Source organism: Rattus rattus, chromosome 2 (genome assembly GCF_011064425.1).
Source record: "Rattus rattus isolate New Zealand chromosome 2, Rrattus_CSIRO_v1, whole genome shotgun sequence".
Taxonomy (NCBI): domain Eukaryota; kingdom Metazoa; phylum Chordata; class Mammalia; order Rodentia; family Muridae; genus Rattus; species Rattus rattus.
In genome coordinates, this window is record NC_046155.1 from 160,275,894 (window position 1) to 160,291,340 (window position 15,447).

The 15,447-nt window shown below is 45.2% G+C and overlaps 1 protein-coding gene and 1 non-coding gene across 2 annotated transcripts; one reads left to right on the forward strand and one right to left on the reverse strand.

The window, feature by feature from the left end:
- Positions 1-238: 238 nt before the first annotated feature.
- On the forward strand, positions 239-6,572 carry LOC116893358 (uncharacterized protein C2orf78 homolog). Its single transcript, XM_032895163.1, has 3 exons — positions 239-245; positions 2,842-3,573; positions 4,768-6,572. The coding sequence occupies exons 1-3, from the start codon at positions 239-241 to the stop codon at positions 6,570-6,572; spliced, it is 2,544 nt and encodes an 847-aa protein (XP_032751054.1).
- On the reverse strand, positions 1,377-1,483 carry LOC116894860. Its single transcript, XR_004387074.1, has one exon. It is a non-coding gene; the product is annotated as a U6 spliceosomal RNA (small nuclear RNA).
- Positions 6,573-15,447: the final 8,875 nt, after the last annotated feature.

Genomic DNA, 15,447 nt, shown 5'->3' on the forward strand with positions numbered 1-15,447 from the left:
ATTGATTTATGACATCATTCTCCCACCCAGCCTATCAGCACCTGGTAGAATCGAGGTTTCCATGGAGCTGCCTGTAAACAAATTTGGATCATCACGGTTTACCTGTGACCAGTGACCAGTTGACTCTGTTTAATGCTGGACACACTCGTGAGTTTGGTCAACGATCAGACAAAAACAACCATTTATCCTGCTCTATTCTGGTGTGGATTACTGTTACTTCTCCCCGTACCACACAATCATGTCAGGTAAGTAACAAAACTTTGACATTGGTTTTGATAACATCGTTCCTGATTTGTAATATACATTTAAAATCCATACGTGACTAGGGATACCATAGGTACAGATAGCTCAAATTAAATGTCACATTTAGCTTTGGTTCTTACTAAGAATGTGACCCTGGGCAGACACTTTACTCTCTCAGTGTTTCTTCATCCATGTCAGGGGGATTAGAGTGTAACTATGCTATGGGCTTTGAACTGTTGAGTCTTAAGAGGCAATTAAGGAGGGAATGTGGGAGAGACTAAGAGGGGACTTGACTCTGAGGAGGCAGTTACTATAGAAATGTTGAGGCTGTTACATGAAAGATGGAAACTAAAAAGAGGGAGAAACCCAAAGTATAAAGACGAGGGGCTAGAAAACAAAGAAATAAAAGAGTCAAAAGTGTACAGAGGGCCCTAAGGGAACACATGGGGAGTTTAGGACCGAATGCTGCAGGGAGCCACAGACTTCAAATCAAAGGGCTCAAGGACTTGCCATTCCCTGAGCCTTATTTAGGCAACTACACTGTTGAGATTTGTCTGGGTCCATGTTCCCAGTCATAAATATAGGGCACTACCCCACTCGGAACCCTGACTCTTTTTTTTTTCTCCATCTTTATTAACTGGGTATTTCTTATTTACATCTCAATTGTTATTCCCTTTCCCAGTTTCCGGGCCAACATCCCCCTATCCCCTCCTTCTCCCCTTCTATATGGGTGTTCCCCTCTCCCCATTACCACTCTCCCCCTCAACAGTCCCATTCACTGGGGGTTCAGTCTTGGCAGGACCAAGGGCTTCCCCTTCCACTGGTGCTCTTACTAGGCTGTTCATTGCTACCTATGAGGTTGGAGCCCAGGGTCACTCCATGTATACTCTTTGGGTAGTGGCTTAGTCCCTGGAAGCTCTGGTTGGTTGGCATTGTTGTTCATATGGGGTCTCAAGCCCCTTCAAGCTCTTCCAGTCCTTTCTCTAATTCCTTCAATTGGGGTCCCATTCTCAGTTCAGTGGTTTGCTGCTGGCATTCGCCTCTCTATTTGCTGTATTCTGGCTGTGTCTCTCAGGAGAGATCTACATCCGGTTCCTGTCAGCCTGTGCTTCTTTGCTTCATCCATCTTATCTAAAAATATGGAACGCTTCACGAATTTTTGTGTTATCCTTGAGCAGGGGCCAAGCTAATCTTCTCTGTATCGGTCCAGTTTTAGTATATGTGCTGCCTAAGCGAGCACCAAACCCTGGCTCTTAAAATCCGTCATATCCCTCTTGTGCAGAGTCCCTTGATTCTTGTATACACTGGTTGTGCTGGCTATTCTCAAGGCTTCCACTCTGTAAGAATTACAATTAATGGGAAGAAGGGAAGAAACAATCTTACTCATGGAAAAACCTTCTAATAGCTTTGCAATTCCCAACACGTCGGCATAAATATGTACAAGCTCCATGAAAATGTATCACCAGGTAGTATTTATAAAGTGATATTCACATAGCAATTACGACTTATCCTTAAATCATAAGAAGCGGGGCTGGAGAGATGGCTCAGTGGTTAAGAGCACCGAATGCTCTTCCTGAGGTCCTGAGTTCAAATCCCAGCAACCACATGGTGGCTCACAACCATCTGTAATGAGATCTGATGCCCTCTTCTGGTGTGTCTGAAGACAGCTACAGTGTACTCAGATATAATTAAATAAAATATTTAAAAAAAACTGCTCATGGGCTGGAGAGATGGCTCAGCGGTTAAGAGCACCCGATTACTCTTCCAGAGGTCCTGAGTTCAATTCCCAGCAACCACATGGTGGCTCACAACCATCTGTAAAGAGATCTGATGCCCTCTTCTGGTGTATCTGAAGACAGCTACAGTGTACTTGTATATAATAAATGAATAAATCTTTAAAAAAAAAAAAAACTGCTCACCCCTTTCTCTCTCTTCCTCTCTTGCTCTTTAAAAAAAAAAAATCATAAGAAGCCATTAATTATAAAAGGAGTGGGAGGGGCCCAGGAAGAGTTAGAAGGGGAAAGAAGTAATTAGGTAAATATAGTATTCATATACAAAATCCTGTGTGCATCATAATTTAAAAGAAAAAAAACCATAGAATATAGACAATCCTGGTAGGTCTGGGACTCACTTAGGACAGTAGCACTCCAGAGGCAGGGGCAGGCCCGTTTCTGTGATTCCAAGGCCAGCCTGATACTTCCCATAGAGTGAGATCTGCACAGGGCGGGGCAAAGCAAGAGACTTAGGCTGTCTTTGGCCCTCCGACCTCTAAAAGTTTCTGCTGTAGGACGTGGTAGTGTGGTAGTATCATAGCAGATATGAGAGCAAGACAAACCAGGGCAAAGAAGGGCTGTGCCCAGATTGGAGCAAAAGTTGAATGAGATCAATTAAGAATGCCATGCCCCCAGAAGACGAACAGGCAACTGTGTCATCCTGACTAGTGCCAAGAATCAATGTGAACACATACAATGGGGATGTGAGAGAGAACATCAGTCCTAGACAATCCCAGCCAGTACAAACTGGAGTAGCACTGCCCCTCACAGAAACCTAGAAAGCATCAACCTCACCATTTTCCCACTGTCCTCTTCCTCCCTACAGAAAATGTCCAAAGTTTTCCTTTCTTTGGAACAGAAAGTGCTCCTCAGCCCTCTCTGCCTATGCTGAACAACTTCACACCCTCAGGAAGGGTGTGCAACATTTCTAGGGTTTCCACCCCTGCTGTGAGTTTAGCCTGGGTCCTGCCACCAACCACCAGCACTTCTCTCCAGCTGATTGCGGGCAGAGCCTACCTCAACCCAGAGGCCAGCACGACCATGCTGGTGGAGCTGACTGACCAGAGACAGAACTCAACCTCTGCACTCTTCTATCCAGGTGCTCTCAAGTGGGATCTCACAGAAAGTAAAGGCAATACGACTATCACTGACCGGGACACTACACTCTCCTCCCTGTCTGTGACAGCCCAATGGGATGAAAGTTTAGTTCCCAATACCACACTCCCTCTCTCTCCAACACTTTTCACCAACTTTGTCCAGGTCACACCACCTCAGGTGGCAAATTGGGAATACAGCCTGGCACTTCCCTACCAGGAGGGCAGCCAGATGTCCTACTACAACCACAATAGCCTGGGCCCTCTGATGCCCGGAGAACTAGGACAATGTCTGCAGCCCTACGGCTCTGTGTCCTACCCTGCGAGTGAGGAGTGTGCCCCTCAACCAGAGGTGGGGGTGGTGGAAAAGGAGATTCAGCCACGGAATCTCCAAATACCACTCTCCACCTCTGACTTCTCCCGTTCCACATCTGTGCAAAATACGCCAGACACCAGTCTTCTGGGTGAGTACAGAGGTTGCATGATCACCAGGGCAAGGATACTCAGCTCTGACTCTCAGTAGTGGACACTCCACACAGCCAGAGATTATCAGTCTTTCCAGGTTAAATAGAGCTCTGGTTTCCCATCCCCATCTTCGGACTGAATGACGAGAGAATGCAAAGCCATGGCGAGTGGTATCCATCCTGCCTTCGGTGGTGTCCTGGCGCACATTACACTCAAACATAGAGCAAACGTTAATCAATACCAGGCACCAATACACAGCAACTGACTCCTTCCTGAACTACTGCTCTGGGGTATAGAAGACAAGGAGGACTTTTTGTCTGGGTAACATGGGATTTTTCTGTCAGGTGAAATCCCTCCCCAGAGCAATGGAGCTGAGAATCTGTCCTGGAGGACGAAGTCCGCCCAGAGCCCAGCACCTGTCCTGGCATTTGCTTACACCTAACCTTACAGAGGGAGTAGAGTGCAGACCATGTGCCGTTGCTAAGGCAGTCAAAGCTGCTTTTCCTTTTCCGTTTTCTTTTGATGCTGTACTTCAGAGGTCACCCATTGCCAACAATATAAGATCGTGTATATGATTTCTCTAATACAGAGTCATAGCACAGCCCACATATTTCATTTTCTTAGGTCATTTTGCATATAGGTTATAGGAAGTCTGTAAAGCATGGGGCTGTGTGGGAAAGCTTCAGATGTTCAAACGCTTGTCCTGAGGGACAAGCCGGGTTTGGATACCTAAACCCTCATAAAAAGCCAGGCTCTGGGGGCTCGAGTAACGCTTTAAACTGAAAGAAGTTGACGGAGTCAGGTAATTTCTGAAAATAATGGCCCAGACAACCTACCTAATAGCAAAGTCCCAAGGATGAGAATCACTTGTATCATGGGGGGAAGGGAAGGCAAGTGAGGAGCATATATCAAGGAAATTTTGTAGCCTAGCCAAAGACTCTAAGCCTCAAAGTACCACACAAACCCAAAGAGACACAAAAGTATCTGAGAAAGCATGACATGGCGTGGCGGGCAGAAACAGAGCAGTCACCACCTGCCTCCCCACACAGGTCCTGTCTGTGACGCTCAAGCCCAGCTCACAGGACTACCCTACCTCCTGCAGGGGCTGAGTGCTATGGTGCTATGAAATGGGGCTGGCGGGTAGGGAGCATCTCACTCACCGGGCACTGACTTCTTCCCTCACTCTTTTCCAGTGGTGGACACGGAGACGTTCCCAGGATTGCCACCTTCAGGCCAGACACTCTGCCTGTTGCAGAGTCCAGAACTCTGCACTATTTCCACCGAAGTTTTCCAGATGAAGACACCACCTGTCCATGGGCATGGGTCATTGGCAGGCCCCATCTGCTGTCCTTCAGAAATCCTGGCCTTGCCTCCCGCTCCAGGACCGGAACAAAGAGAGAACGGAAACATGCATGAGGTGAAAGCTGAACTGTCAAAGCCTCCGGATGCCTATGTGGGCACTAAAGAAAACCAAGACCCATCACACCTTCCTTTAGTGCCCCCTGACTACACTGATACAAGAAGACTGAGACAGAGGTCTGCTTCTGACAGTGCCAGCTTGGGAGGCATCAGCATGGGTCTGGAAGAGAGAGGGGAGCTGGAAAATGACAGTGGATCCAGCATCAACTTTGAAGACATCGCTACACTGGAGGAAGATAATGACTTTCCCCAACTTTTCAAAACCCTCAACGACATAGACCAGGACCCTCTCCTTCAGAACTGGGGAGTCATGAGCAGCCCCTCTGAAAAGGTGAGGAAGAATGACCTAAAAGCCTCAGACCAGCTTGATGGAGCTCCTCAGGCCAAAATCCAGCACCAGGACCTGGTGGAGGGAGAGAGGGCTGTGGGCAGTGCAGGGGACAAGGACGGGACTATTGACAAAATCACAAAGCATCTGGAGGGCAAAGCCCCCAAAGTGGCCCCTAGCAGGCACAGCAAAGGTAGAAAACTGGGGCAAGAAAGACCAAGAGGACCAGAGAACAACTCTAAGAAAGCAGACGAGCTGAAGCAGTCCAGGAAAAGAGTCAAAGCAGAAGAGAAGCCCACCGTCCCCAAGACCAAGCGGAAGAGGAATCCACCTGAACTCAGTCAAACCAGCTTTAAGAAGCCTCGAACCCACCTTGGCATGCACATGCTGGAGTCCGTGCAGGTCTTTCACCCACTGGGGAAGAAGAGTGAGAAGAAAACTGGCATTTCTTCCTTCCGGGGTCTGCAAACCTTCACTAGCAACAAAGATTCCAAGCCAGGCCCAGCCACTCCAACACTGCTGGATATGCCACCTGGGGGCCAGGGCTTTGACAGAAGCCCAGGCAAATCTCCGAGATCAGAGACCAGTGCTCACAAGGAGTGTCCATCTCCATCCAAGAACAAGATGCCCACAGCTGGGAAGGTCAGATTAGTACCTCTGCCATTCCCAACCCTGGACCAGCCTCAAGCCAGACCTGTTTCTAGAAAGCCCCTCCCTCTGGCTTCGCACAGGCCCACTGCAGCTTACTCTGTGCAGCCTCACTCCCACTCAGCTCATCCATGCCAACCAGCTCCTGTTAACCCATCTCTGATGTCCCCTGCCAAGCCAGCTCTGCCAATTTCCTCCAGTGCCACACGACCTAATGTAGCCAAAACCGTCCAGTCTAGGTCTGTGCCTCCGTTGGCCTACATGAGGCCTGTGCCTTACAGAGTACCATCTCACGCTTCCTTCCAGAGAGAGCTTATTTCTGCTGCCAGGAACAAGGCACTATCACCACCCAAACCTCAGACCCAATATCAACTGCAAGACTTCAGCTGCCAATCGATTCCATGGAGGGAAGTTGATATTCTGGGGCCAGTCATCTCACAGCCCATCACGAAAGAGCAGAGGCCAGAGAGAGAGGCCATGAAGAGGTGGGCCCAGAACGAGCGCGAGAATGCTGCCAAGTACAGCTGTTCTGGGAAACTGCAGCTTTTCCTTCACAGGGAAAAGGATATGGAAATTTCTCAATATTATGGGTACGCAGTGTAAGAGCTGACCATTGTAACACAGTGCTTTTGATGTGCACAGTAAGAGGTACAAACACAGATACAAACATAGGACTTTAAGGATCATATGAATGTGTAGATGCATACGTAAATATGTAGCTAAGTAGATGAATATGTAGGTGTTTGATATAAATGAACATATTTTTTTAATACGTGTAAATATTCGAAGCCAGGAAAACTAACTGGAGTAATTGAAGTCAATTCTTTAATCCATAGTACATGCAGAGGCCTTTGTTGTTGTTCTTGTAACTTTGATATTGTTAATTTTGACTGACAATGTGTAGTATATGTTACATAACTACATCATATGATATAAAACTCTGATAATATATATTTACTATTAAAATAATTCATCCTTCATGCTGTTTGTATTAAAACTTTTGAGGACTGTGTTTTCTTTGCCCTTTACAAACGGGGTTGCCTTGTTACACGCGACTTAGATATTCTGTTTAATTGCAAATAATCTACATATTAATCTTCCTTCTGTCATAATAAAAGCAAAGACTGGCTCTTGTTCTCTACCACACCCTCAGGTAACTGCTTCCTTTGCTGGGAAGGATCCCTTTGCTTACCTGAGAAACCATTTGTCAACTTCTGCCAGGATGCCTTGCGTGGCTGTAGGTCCTTCTACATCTTTGTCTACCCCTGTACCTTGAACTCTGGCTCCCCTGTTCTCTGACAGTGTCAGGTTTGTGGACATATGGCATAGGTAAACTAAAATATATATTGTTTGCTTGATTGTGTGTGTGTGTGTGTGTGTGTGTGTGTGTGGGTGTGTGTATCCCTTAGTGTTTTGACACAGGGTTTCATGACATAACCCTGGCTATCCTGGATCTAACACTGTAGACTGCAATATCCTTGAACTCACAGGAATCTGCCTCCCTCTGCCCTCACCTCTGCCTCTGTGCCTCTCTCCCTCTCTGTTTCTGCCTCCCTGCCCCTCAGTCCCTCTGTCCCTATGCTCCTCTGCCCCTCTGTCCCTCTGTTCCTCTGCCTCTCTGAGTGCTGCCTCTGACTATGCTTGTGCCTCTATCCCCAACAACCACCATCACCACCACCACCACCACCACCACCACCACCACCACCACCACCACCACCACCACCACCGCCACCGTCTCCACCCCAGCCTCTGCCTGAGTTAGGGGAGTACAAGCATATTCCATTACCCCAGGGGGAATCAGGTGTCTTTCTTACAGAGAGCTAGCTATCCAGGTTTCCCAGTATCATTTGATGAAGAGGCCGTGTTTTAGTGAGGATGCATTTTATCTTTCTAAAACCCAGAGGGATTTAACTGCATTTATTTTTAACTGGAACGCAATTCAGATTCAATTATCTAAAAGTCTGTTTAGTGATGGAAGTAGGCTATACTAGGCTATACTAGGTTATATGGCTGTGAATCACTGACCTCATATGAGGTGTGTTCAAGCTATCCAAAGTATCTGTGCCTCTTTTGTAATGGGAAGAGGTCTTCCCACAGACTGCCACACCTGGGGATCCATCCCATATGCAGCCACCAAACCCAGTCACTATTGCTGATGCCAAGAAGTGCTTGAGGACAGGAGCCTGATATGGGTGTCTCTGAGAGGCTCTGCCAGAGCCTTACTGATACACATGAGGATGGTTGCAGCTAACCATTGAACTTTACAAAGGGACCCCAATGGAGGAGTTAGAGAAAAGACTGAAGGAGCAGAAGGGGTTTGCAATACCATAGGAAGAACAACAATGTCAACCAACCAGACCTCACCAAAGCTCCCACCAAACCATGGACCCATGGTTCCAGCCACGTATGTAGCAGAGGATGGCATTGTCTGGCATCAATAGGAGGAAAAGCCCTTGGTCCTGTGAAGGCTCAATGTAAGGGAATGTCAGGGCGTTGAGGTGGGAGTGGGTGGGCGGGAGTGGGAGCATCCTCATAGAAGCAGGGGGAAGGGGATAACATTTGAAATGCAAATACATAAGATAGCCAAGGAAAATAGAATTTTAAAAAAGATGCCTCTCTACTTCTAAAAGGAATAAAAACGGGGTTTTATTGGGTGATTGAATCCAACATGCAGGACGTCTGTCAAGAGTCAATAATCTCCAGTCTAACATGGGCTATTTGCTGCCCAGGGTCACCCATGTAAGCAAAGTTAACAAGACCAGCATGAGATATCCCACTGCCTGCATCAAATGAACCACACGAGGATGAGACCGGGCGTGAGGAAACGCTGTGAAGCAGCAGCTGACGGAGCTCTCTGGTCCATCGCTTACCATGCGCTGCATTAACTCCTGATAGAAGCATGGGAATGGGAGCACTGCGTCACTTCATCCCGGGAGTGAAATGAAAGGGATGGATGCATAACTTTTCGTTTTGATATTCTTTTTTTTAATTTATTTATTTATTATATATAAATACACTGTCGCTGTCTTCAGACATACCAGAAGAGGGCATCAGATCCCATTACAGATGGTTGTGAGCCACCATGTGGTTGCTGGGATTTGAACTTAGGACCTCTGGAAGAGCAGTCAGTGCTCTTAACCGCTGAGCCATCTCTCCAGCCCTCGTTTTGATATTCTTAATTTAATCTTCATGTTTCCGAATTAAGAACTAGGCAGTAATATAAAATAAAGCTTAGGAAAAGAATTTTCAGTATTAAAGCAATTAACAAAATGTCATGCTTGTATTGAAATTATTCTCATTTTAATTCTCATGGAACCATTCACTGAACTTGTTCTTTCTTCCTCGAAGGGTATATTGGATACTGACACACTAACTCTGCTGCCAAGGCCTGCCCATTCCTCACCTCTCACCACAACCCTGAGTCATCCTTTTTCTTCTACACAGTTGCCTACCATTCATGAATAGCTCTATATGTGTTATCGAGGCTCAACATATGAGAAAAAACATGAGGCCTTTTTTCTGGGCCTGGATACATTTGTCACACTATGATTGTCTCCAGTTACACACAGCATCCCGCAAACAGTGTGACTTCCTTCACCCTTTTAGCTGAAAATAGCTCCCATGTTTGCAGACATCACATCCTCCTTATCCATTCTTCTCTTGTTGGACACCAACGTCTGGCCCTAACAAGGATATTGCTGACAATGTTACAGTCTACACTGGTGTGCAAATCACTAATTCATTCAATTAGAAAAGTATAGATGGGATATGTGATAGACGTGGTTTTCTTATTTAAAGAAATCCCATGCTGAAGTACAGAGAGGGCCAAGTACTTCACCACTGTATAAAAGTGATACTTGAGAGTCCCTTACTTTCAGTTAAAGCTCCACTTCTTATATTCCCTAACATCTAGAAAGATCATGTACTATGAGGGTCTAGAGTTCCATAGTGAGTAAAGGCTGGGTGCAAAGTCAAAGTATCAGGACTTTCCATGACTCCTTTGACTCCAAACTGGTCTACCCACTGCCATAGACCTAGCTCTCACTGCACAGATCTGTTCAGTTACTTCTTACCGTCTCCATCCACCAAGGTAACTGATACTAAAATACGTCAGTGGGATGGCCATTGTATTATGGAGTAGGAAAGCAAGGCTACACTACTGTACCCCTTCGCTCCAACTCTCACACTCTTTGGCTCATTAGCTTGCCTGACAATCCCTGAGTCTTGCAAGAACTGATCTGTGCATGATCTGTTTCTGGGTAATGGGCTGCCTTCTCATCACCACAACAGCCACTGAGTCTTAGCAGCCCGAGCAATTGCAACTCTCTCCGTCAGCAAAGAATAGCATGTGGGAGGAGATGTCCAGCAAATAGGCAGACTGTAGCAGTTACAGCAGCACTAACAACTGCACTAACATGGGCACAAACACACACGTTTAGGTGGGAAATGGAAAGGTCCATTCCTTTCATTCCATGCAGTTCGTTCTATGACATCTAAGTCTGTGGTATCCATTCCCCAACAGGACTGTCTTGTCTGCCTTCAGTGGGAGGGAATGCACCTAATTGCAGAGACTTGATGCACCAAGGTTGGGGGAAGCCTGGGGGACCACACCCTTTCTGAGGAGAAGTGGAATATTAATTTAAATTTAAATACATGACCATACCAGATCGATAGAATCAGCACAGACACGAAAGCCCTACACCATTCCCAGGGTCCCTGTTGAATTAACTTCTTTTGTAAGAGTATTGTGAATACAGGACATCATAGACCACCTACAATGCACTCCTCCATCAATATCTCTAGCCTCTGTTATTTTTCCAGTCCATGGAACTAATGAGAACTCCAAACATGAAGTATGGAAAACAAACAAGACCATGTTACTTTGAATCCTGCTGAGATACAACAAAGGGACCACTGACAGCTGCAGGGAAAAAACCCATGCACACCGTGCTTTTATCAACACAGCAAAAAACTAGTCCTGAGCAAAGAGGGAACCTCAATGCAATCATTGCCTCCCTGGGATTAGCCTTTGCCTCTGTGTAGGAAACAACCCTTACTAATAATTGATAGAGAAGGGCCCAGTCTACTCTGAACAGTACTAGTCATAGGCCGGTGGGCCTGGACTACATAAGAATGTTAGTTGAGCAAGGCATGGTAAGTACACCCTAAATAATATTCCTCTGTGGTCGCTGCTTCAGTTCTTACCTTCCCTAGACAATGAGATATAAAGTATAAGATAAAAGATGGCATGCCGTAGCCTCAGCTCCATCATCCAGCCCATGAATCTGCCTGTCTTCCTGAGGAGGTGTGTCAGGCCCCAGGATATCCTGGTTAGACCACTCACTGGCAATCCCCTGCCTTCCAGGTACCCCTGGGTCACAGCCAGCAAAGTGAACTTCAGTCTCTTCACTTGAGTTCCGTTATCAGGTCCGTGGCTCTGACCAATGGAGCAGGCCTGCAGGGTCCCAGAATCATTCGGGTCCACCTAGGGGGAAGAACAGAAGAGAGCAATGTGCCACTCCCTGAGCTACATTGTCAAGCCCATGGCTCTACCTGCATCCCCAAGGAGTCCTGCCAGCACCAGCACCATGCAGCCAACCCCAGGAACAACCATACGGCTAATGTAAAAACACAATCAAATGGAGCTAATACAGCATGGCAACACCGGAGCCCAGCTATCTTCCTACAGCAAGCCCTGGATATTCCAACATAGAAGAATCATAAGAAAATGACCTCAAGTCCAATCTTATAAAGATGATAGAGGCCTTTAAAGAGGAAATGAACAAAACCCTTAAAGAAAAACAGGAAATCCAACCAAAAAGGTGACAGAAATGTATATAACTATTCAATATGAAAATAAAAATAGCAGCAATAAAGGAAACACAAACAAGAAAATCCTGGAGGTTGAAAACCTAGGGACAAGAACAGGACCAACAGAAGCAAGCATCACCAACAGAAGATATGGTTGAAGAAACCGATATATGGATCAAAGAAAATGTTAAACCTAAAAAGTTCCTGACATAAAAACATCCAAGTCATCTAGGACTCAATGAAAAGACCAAACAAAAGAATACTAGACATAGACGGGGAAGACTGTCATCTCCAAGGCCCAGAAAATATTTTCAACAAAATCAGAAGAATATTTTCCCAACATAAAGAAAGAGATGCCTATAAATACACAAGATGTTTACAGAACACCAACTAGATTAAACCAGAAAAGAGACTCCTCCCAGTAATAATCGAATAAGTAAATGTACAGGACAAAGAAAGACTATTAAAAGCTGTATGGGGACGGGGCTGGAGAGAGAGCTCAATGGACAAACATAGAGACTGCTCTTCTGGAACTCCTGGGCAACCACATGGTGACTCACAACCGTCTGTAAAGGCATCTAATGCCCTCTTCTGGTGTGTCTGAAGACAGCTATAGTATATTCTATGACATACATAGAATAAATAGTTCTTTAAAAAGACAAAAAAAGCTGAAAGGGGAAAGGCCAAGTAACAAAGGCAGACCTAGCAGAACTACATCCAAATTCTTAACAGTCTAAAAGCCAGAAGGGAGATTGCTTGCTGACTCTGAGAGTACACAGAGGTCAGCTAGCCCACACTATTATATCAAGCAAAACTTACCATAGGTGGAGAAAACAAGATATTCTATGACAAAACCAAACTTAATATCTACTCACAAAGCAAGCCCTAATGAAGATACTAAAAGGAAAACTGGAATCCAAGGAGGTTAACTAAACGCTTAAAAACATAGGAAATAACTCTACACCAGCAAAGCAAAAAAGAAAAATCTCTCTCTCTCTCTCTCTCTCTCTCTCTCCTCTCTCTCTCCTCTCCCTCCCTCTCCCTCCCCTCCCTCTCTCTCTCTCCCACCCCGTCTCTCCCTCTTCCTCCCCCTCCCCCTTTCCCTCCTTCTGTCTGTGTCTTTCCTTTGAGTCCCCCACATCTCCTCTCTCTTCTGCATGGAAGTCCTGCCCCTGTACCACCTGTCCCAGGTCCTGCTGTCAGATCTTTATTACAAAAAACAAAACAAAACAAAACATATTTCAGTCTGAACCAATCAGCAGCAAGACTATCTCTTAGGGTTGCCTTTAGGCAATGAGGGTTGTCTGACCTTCATTGTTTGCACAGGTGAGAAAGGTCAAATATTTACACATAGAAAACCAGTGGTGAACCATAGAATGACAATACCAAAATCCTGCCAACACTTAGCTATCTGCCAGTACAGAATTAACAATTAAAAACACAGAGACATACTTTCAAACAATGTAAAGACCCCAATATCTCCCCCTTATAGTTCAAGATATGGCTTTATCGCCAACATCAGTAAGCTTTATATAATAAGAACAATTATGAGAACTATCAGAGAAGAATTATATTGCTGGTGGATGCTGACCTGTTACTGAGTCCGGAGGAAAGCGCTGTGGCTACTGCGCTAGTCCTTCCCTCTCTGCCCCAATGCTGGCTCCCAGATAAAAATGGCGAAATAGAGGGTAGCTAGTGGGGAACCTGACCGGATGGGGCACAGCACTGTCGTGGGAGCCTGCTGAGTACAGTTGACCTGGCGACCTCTGGCCAGAGCCTGACAACGGACACTGACTCCGAGGGTTGCTTAGGGCCCCTGCCCAGAGCCAGAGGCAATGGATGAGCAGAGTGTGGGGAGCATTGCTGAGGTTTTCCGATGCTTCATTTGTATGGAGAAACTGCAAGATGCCCGACTGTGTCCTCACTGCTCCAAGCTTTGTTGTTTCAGCTGTATTAGTTGCTGGCTGACAGAGCAGATAGCTCAGTGTCCTTCCTCATTGTTGTGCTCCACTCTAGCTATTGGAACTCCTAAATTGTTGTTGGGCGGAAGAAAATGAGAAAGACAAATGTGAATATCACCATGAAAAAACTTACTGTATTTTGCTGGACTTGTAAGAAGTGTATCTGCCATCAGTGTGCACTTTGGGGAGGAATGCGTGGTTTAAACCGTTTGGCAGAAATTTATTAACAGCATGTCACTAAAGTGAACGAAGAGGTAGCCAAACTTCGTCAACGGTCTCACGGAACTGATCAGCTTAGTTCAAGAAGTGGACAGAAATGCAGAAGCGGTGAGAAATGCAAAAGGACGAGTATGTTCGAGAAATTAGGAACGCGATGGAGATGATGACTGCATGGTTGGACACACAGCTGAAAAACAAGCTCATAACCTTCATGGGTCAGAAGACGTCTCTTACTCACGAAACAGAGCTGTTGGAATCTTTACTTCAGGAGGTAGAACATCAGGTGATAAAATACATCCGTTTATGTGCTGCTGAGTGAATATTAGTTACTAAATAGTATGAAATAGCCTTTTCTGAGAGAAAAAAAAAAGAATTACATTGACAATGGCCAGTTCATTTGTATTTGGTAACCTTGGAGAAAGTACTCCACTGTCTATCCTATCTTGGTGAGTTCAAAGTTCTGTATCTAAATTATTTTCTTATACCCTAAACCACTTTCATAGATCCTAAATAACTTAAGCTTCTAAGTCTTTAATCTTCAAAAACTTTACCCCTCTTTTGTTAGATTTGTTTTTTAAATCTGATAATAAGGAAAACTATCAAGTCTTCAAATCCCATCAGAGACCTGAGAAGGATAAATTTTACCTGAGTAAATAGGAAGTGCAAGGCAAGCGACTTCCAAATCTAATGAAATGACGGAGACTGCTTGTCACCTGGACAGTCACCCAAGGTTCCTCTGTGTTGGTCGGATATCCACCTTTGGCCACCAGGCCCAGAAGATCTGACAGACTTTTCTGTGAAGCAGGAATTTTGAAGGACTATTTCACCGTGTCTCAGCCAGGTGGGAAAATTGATTTCCCAGTGTCCTGCTTGTCTACATTTGAGCAGCATGCTGTCAACTGTTGAGGTAAACAGTAGGCTTTTCTTTTGTCCAGTGTCCAGACTTGCCACATTTGAAGCAAACTCCAGGTGGAGGTTCTTGGTGCCCATCATCTTCTCCAAAGGCAAGTGGGTGTTCTACAAGGAGCTGATGTGTCTCTCTGTCATGAAATGCCTTTTATTACTAAAACATCATAAATGCCACAATCTGTAGATCTCTGAAGCGTTTGAGGACCACCTAAGTATATCTAAATAGACAAACATGGCTCGTTTTTAGCTATTAACTTTTTTGTTTGATCATGAAAATATATAGAGGAAGCTAAATAAAGCTTATTTTTATAATTAACTAAACTAGTATCTAACATGACTACAAATATAATTATTTATAGGTTACTGACTTCTAACTTGCAGTTCTTAATTATCCTAAAAAGCAGACAGTAATAGCTTCCATGGGATTAGAACTGTTTGTTACATTGTAAATGAGTCGCATACACCCTTAAGTTTCTACCATCATACAAAAGTCCATACCAAACAATCTGAAATATTTGAGAAACACTGTTGCTTTCTTAGCCTAAAAGAAGATACAAAACTCCACCCTTCTTTGTCTT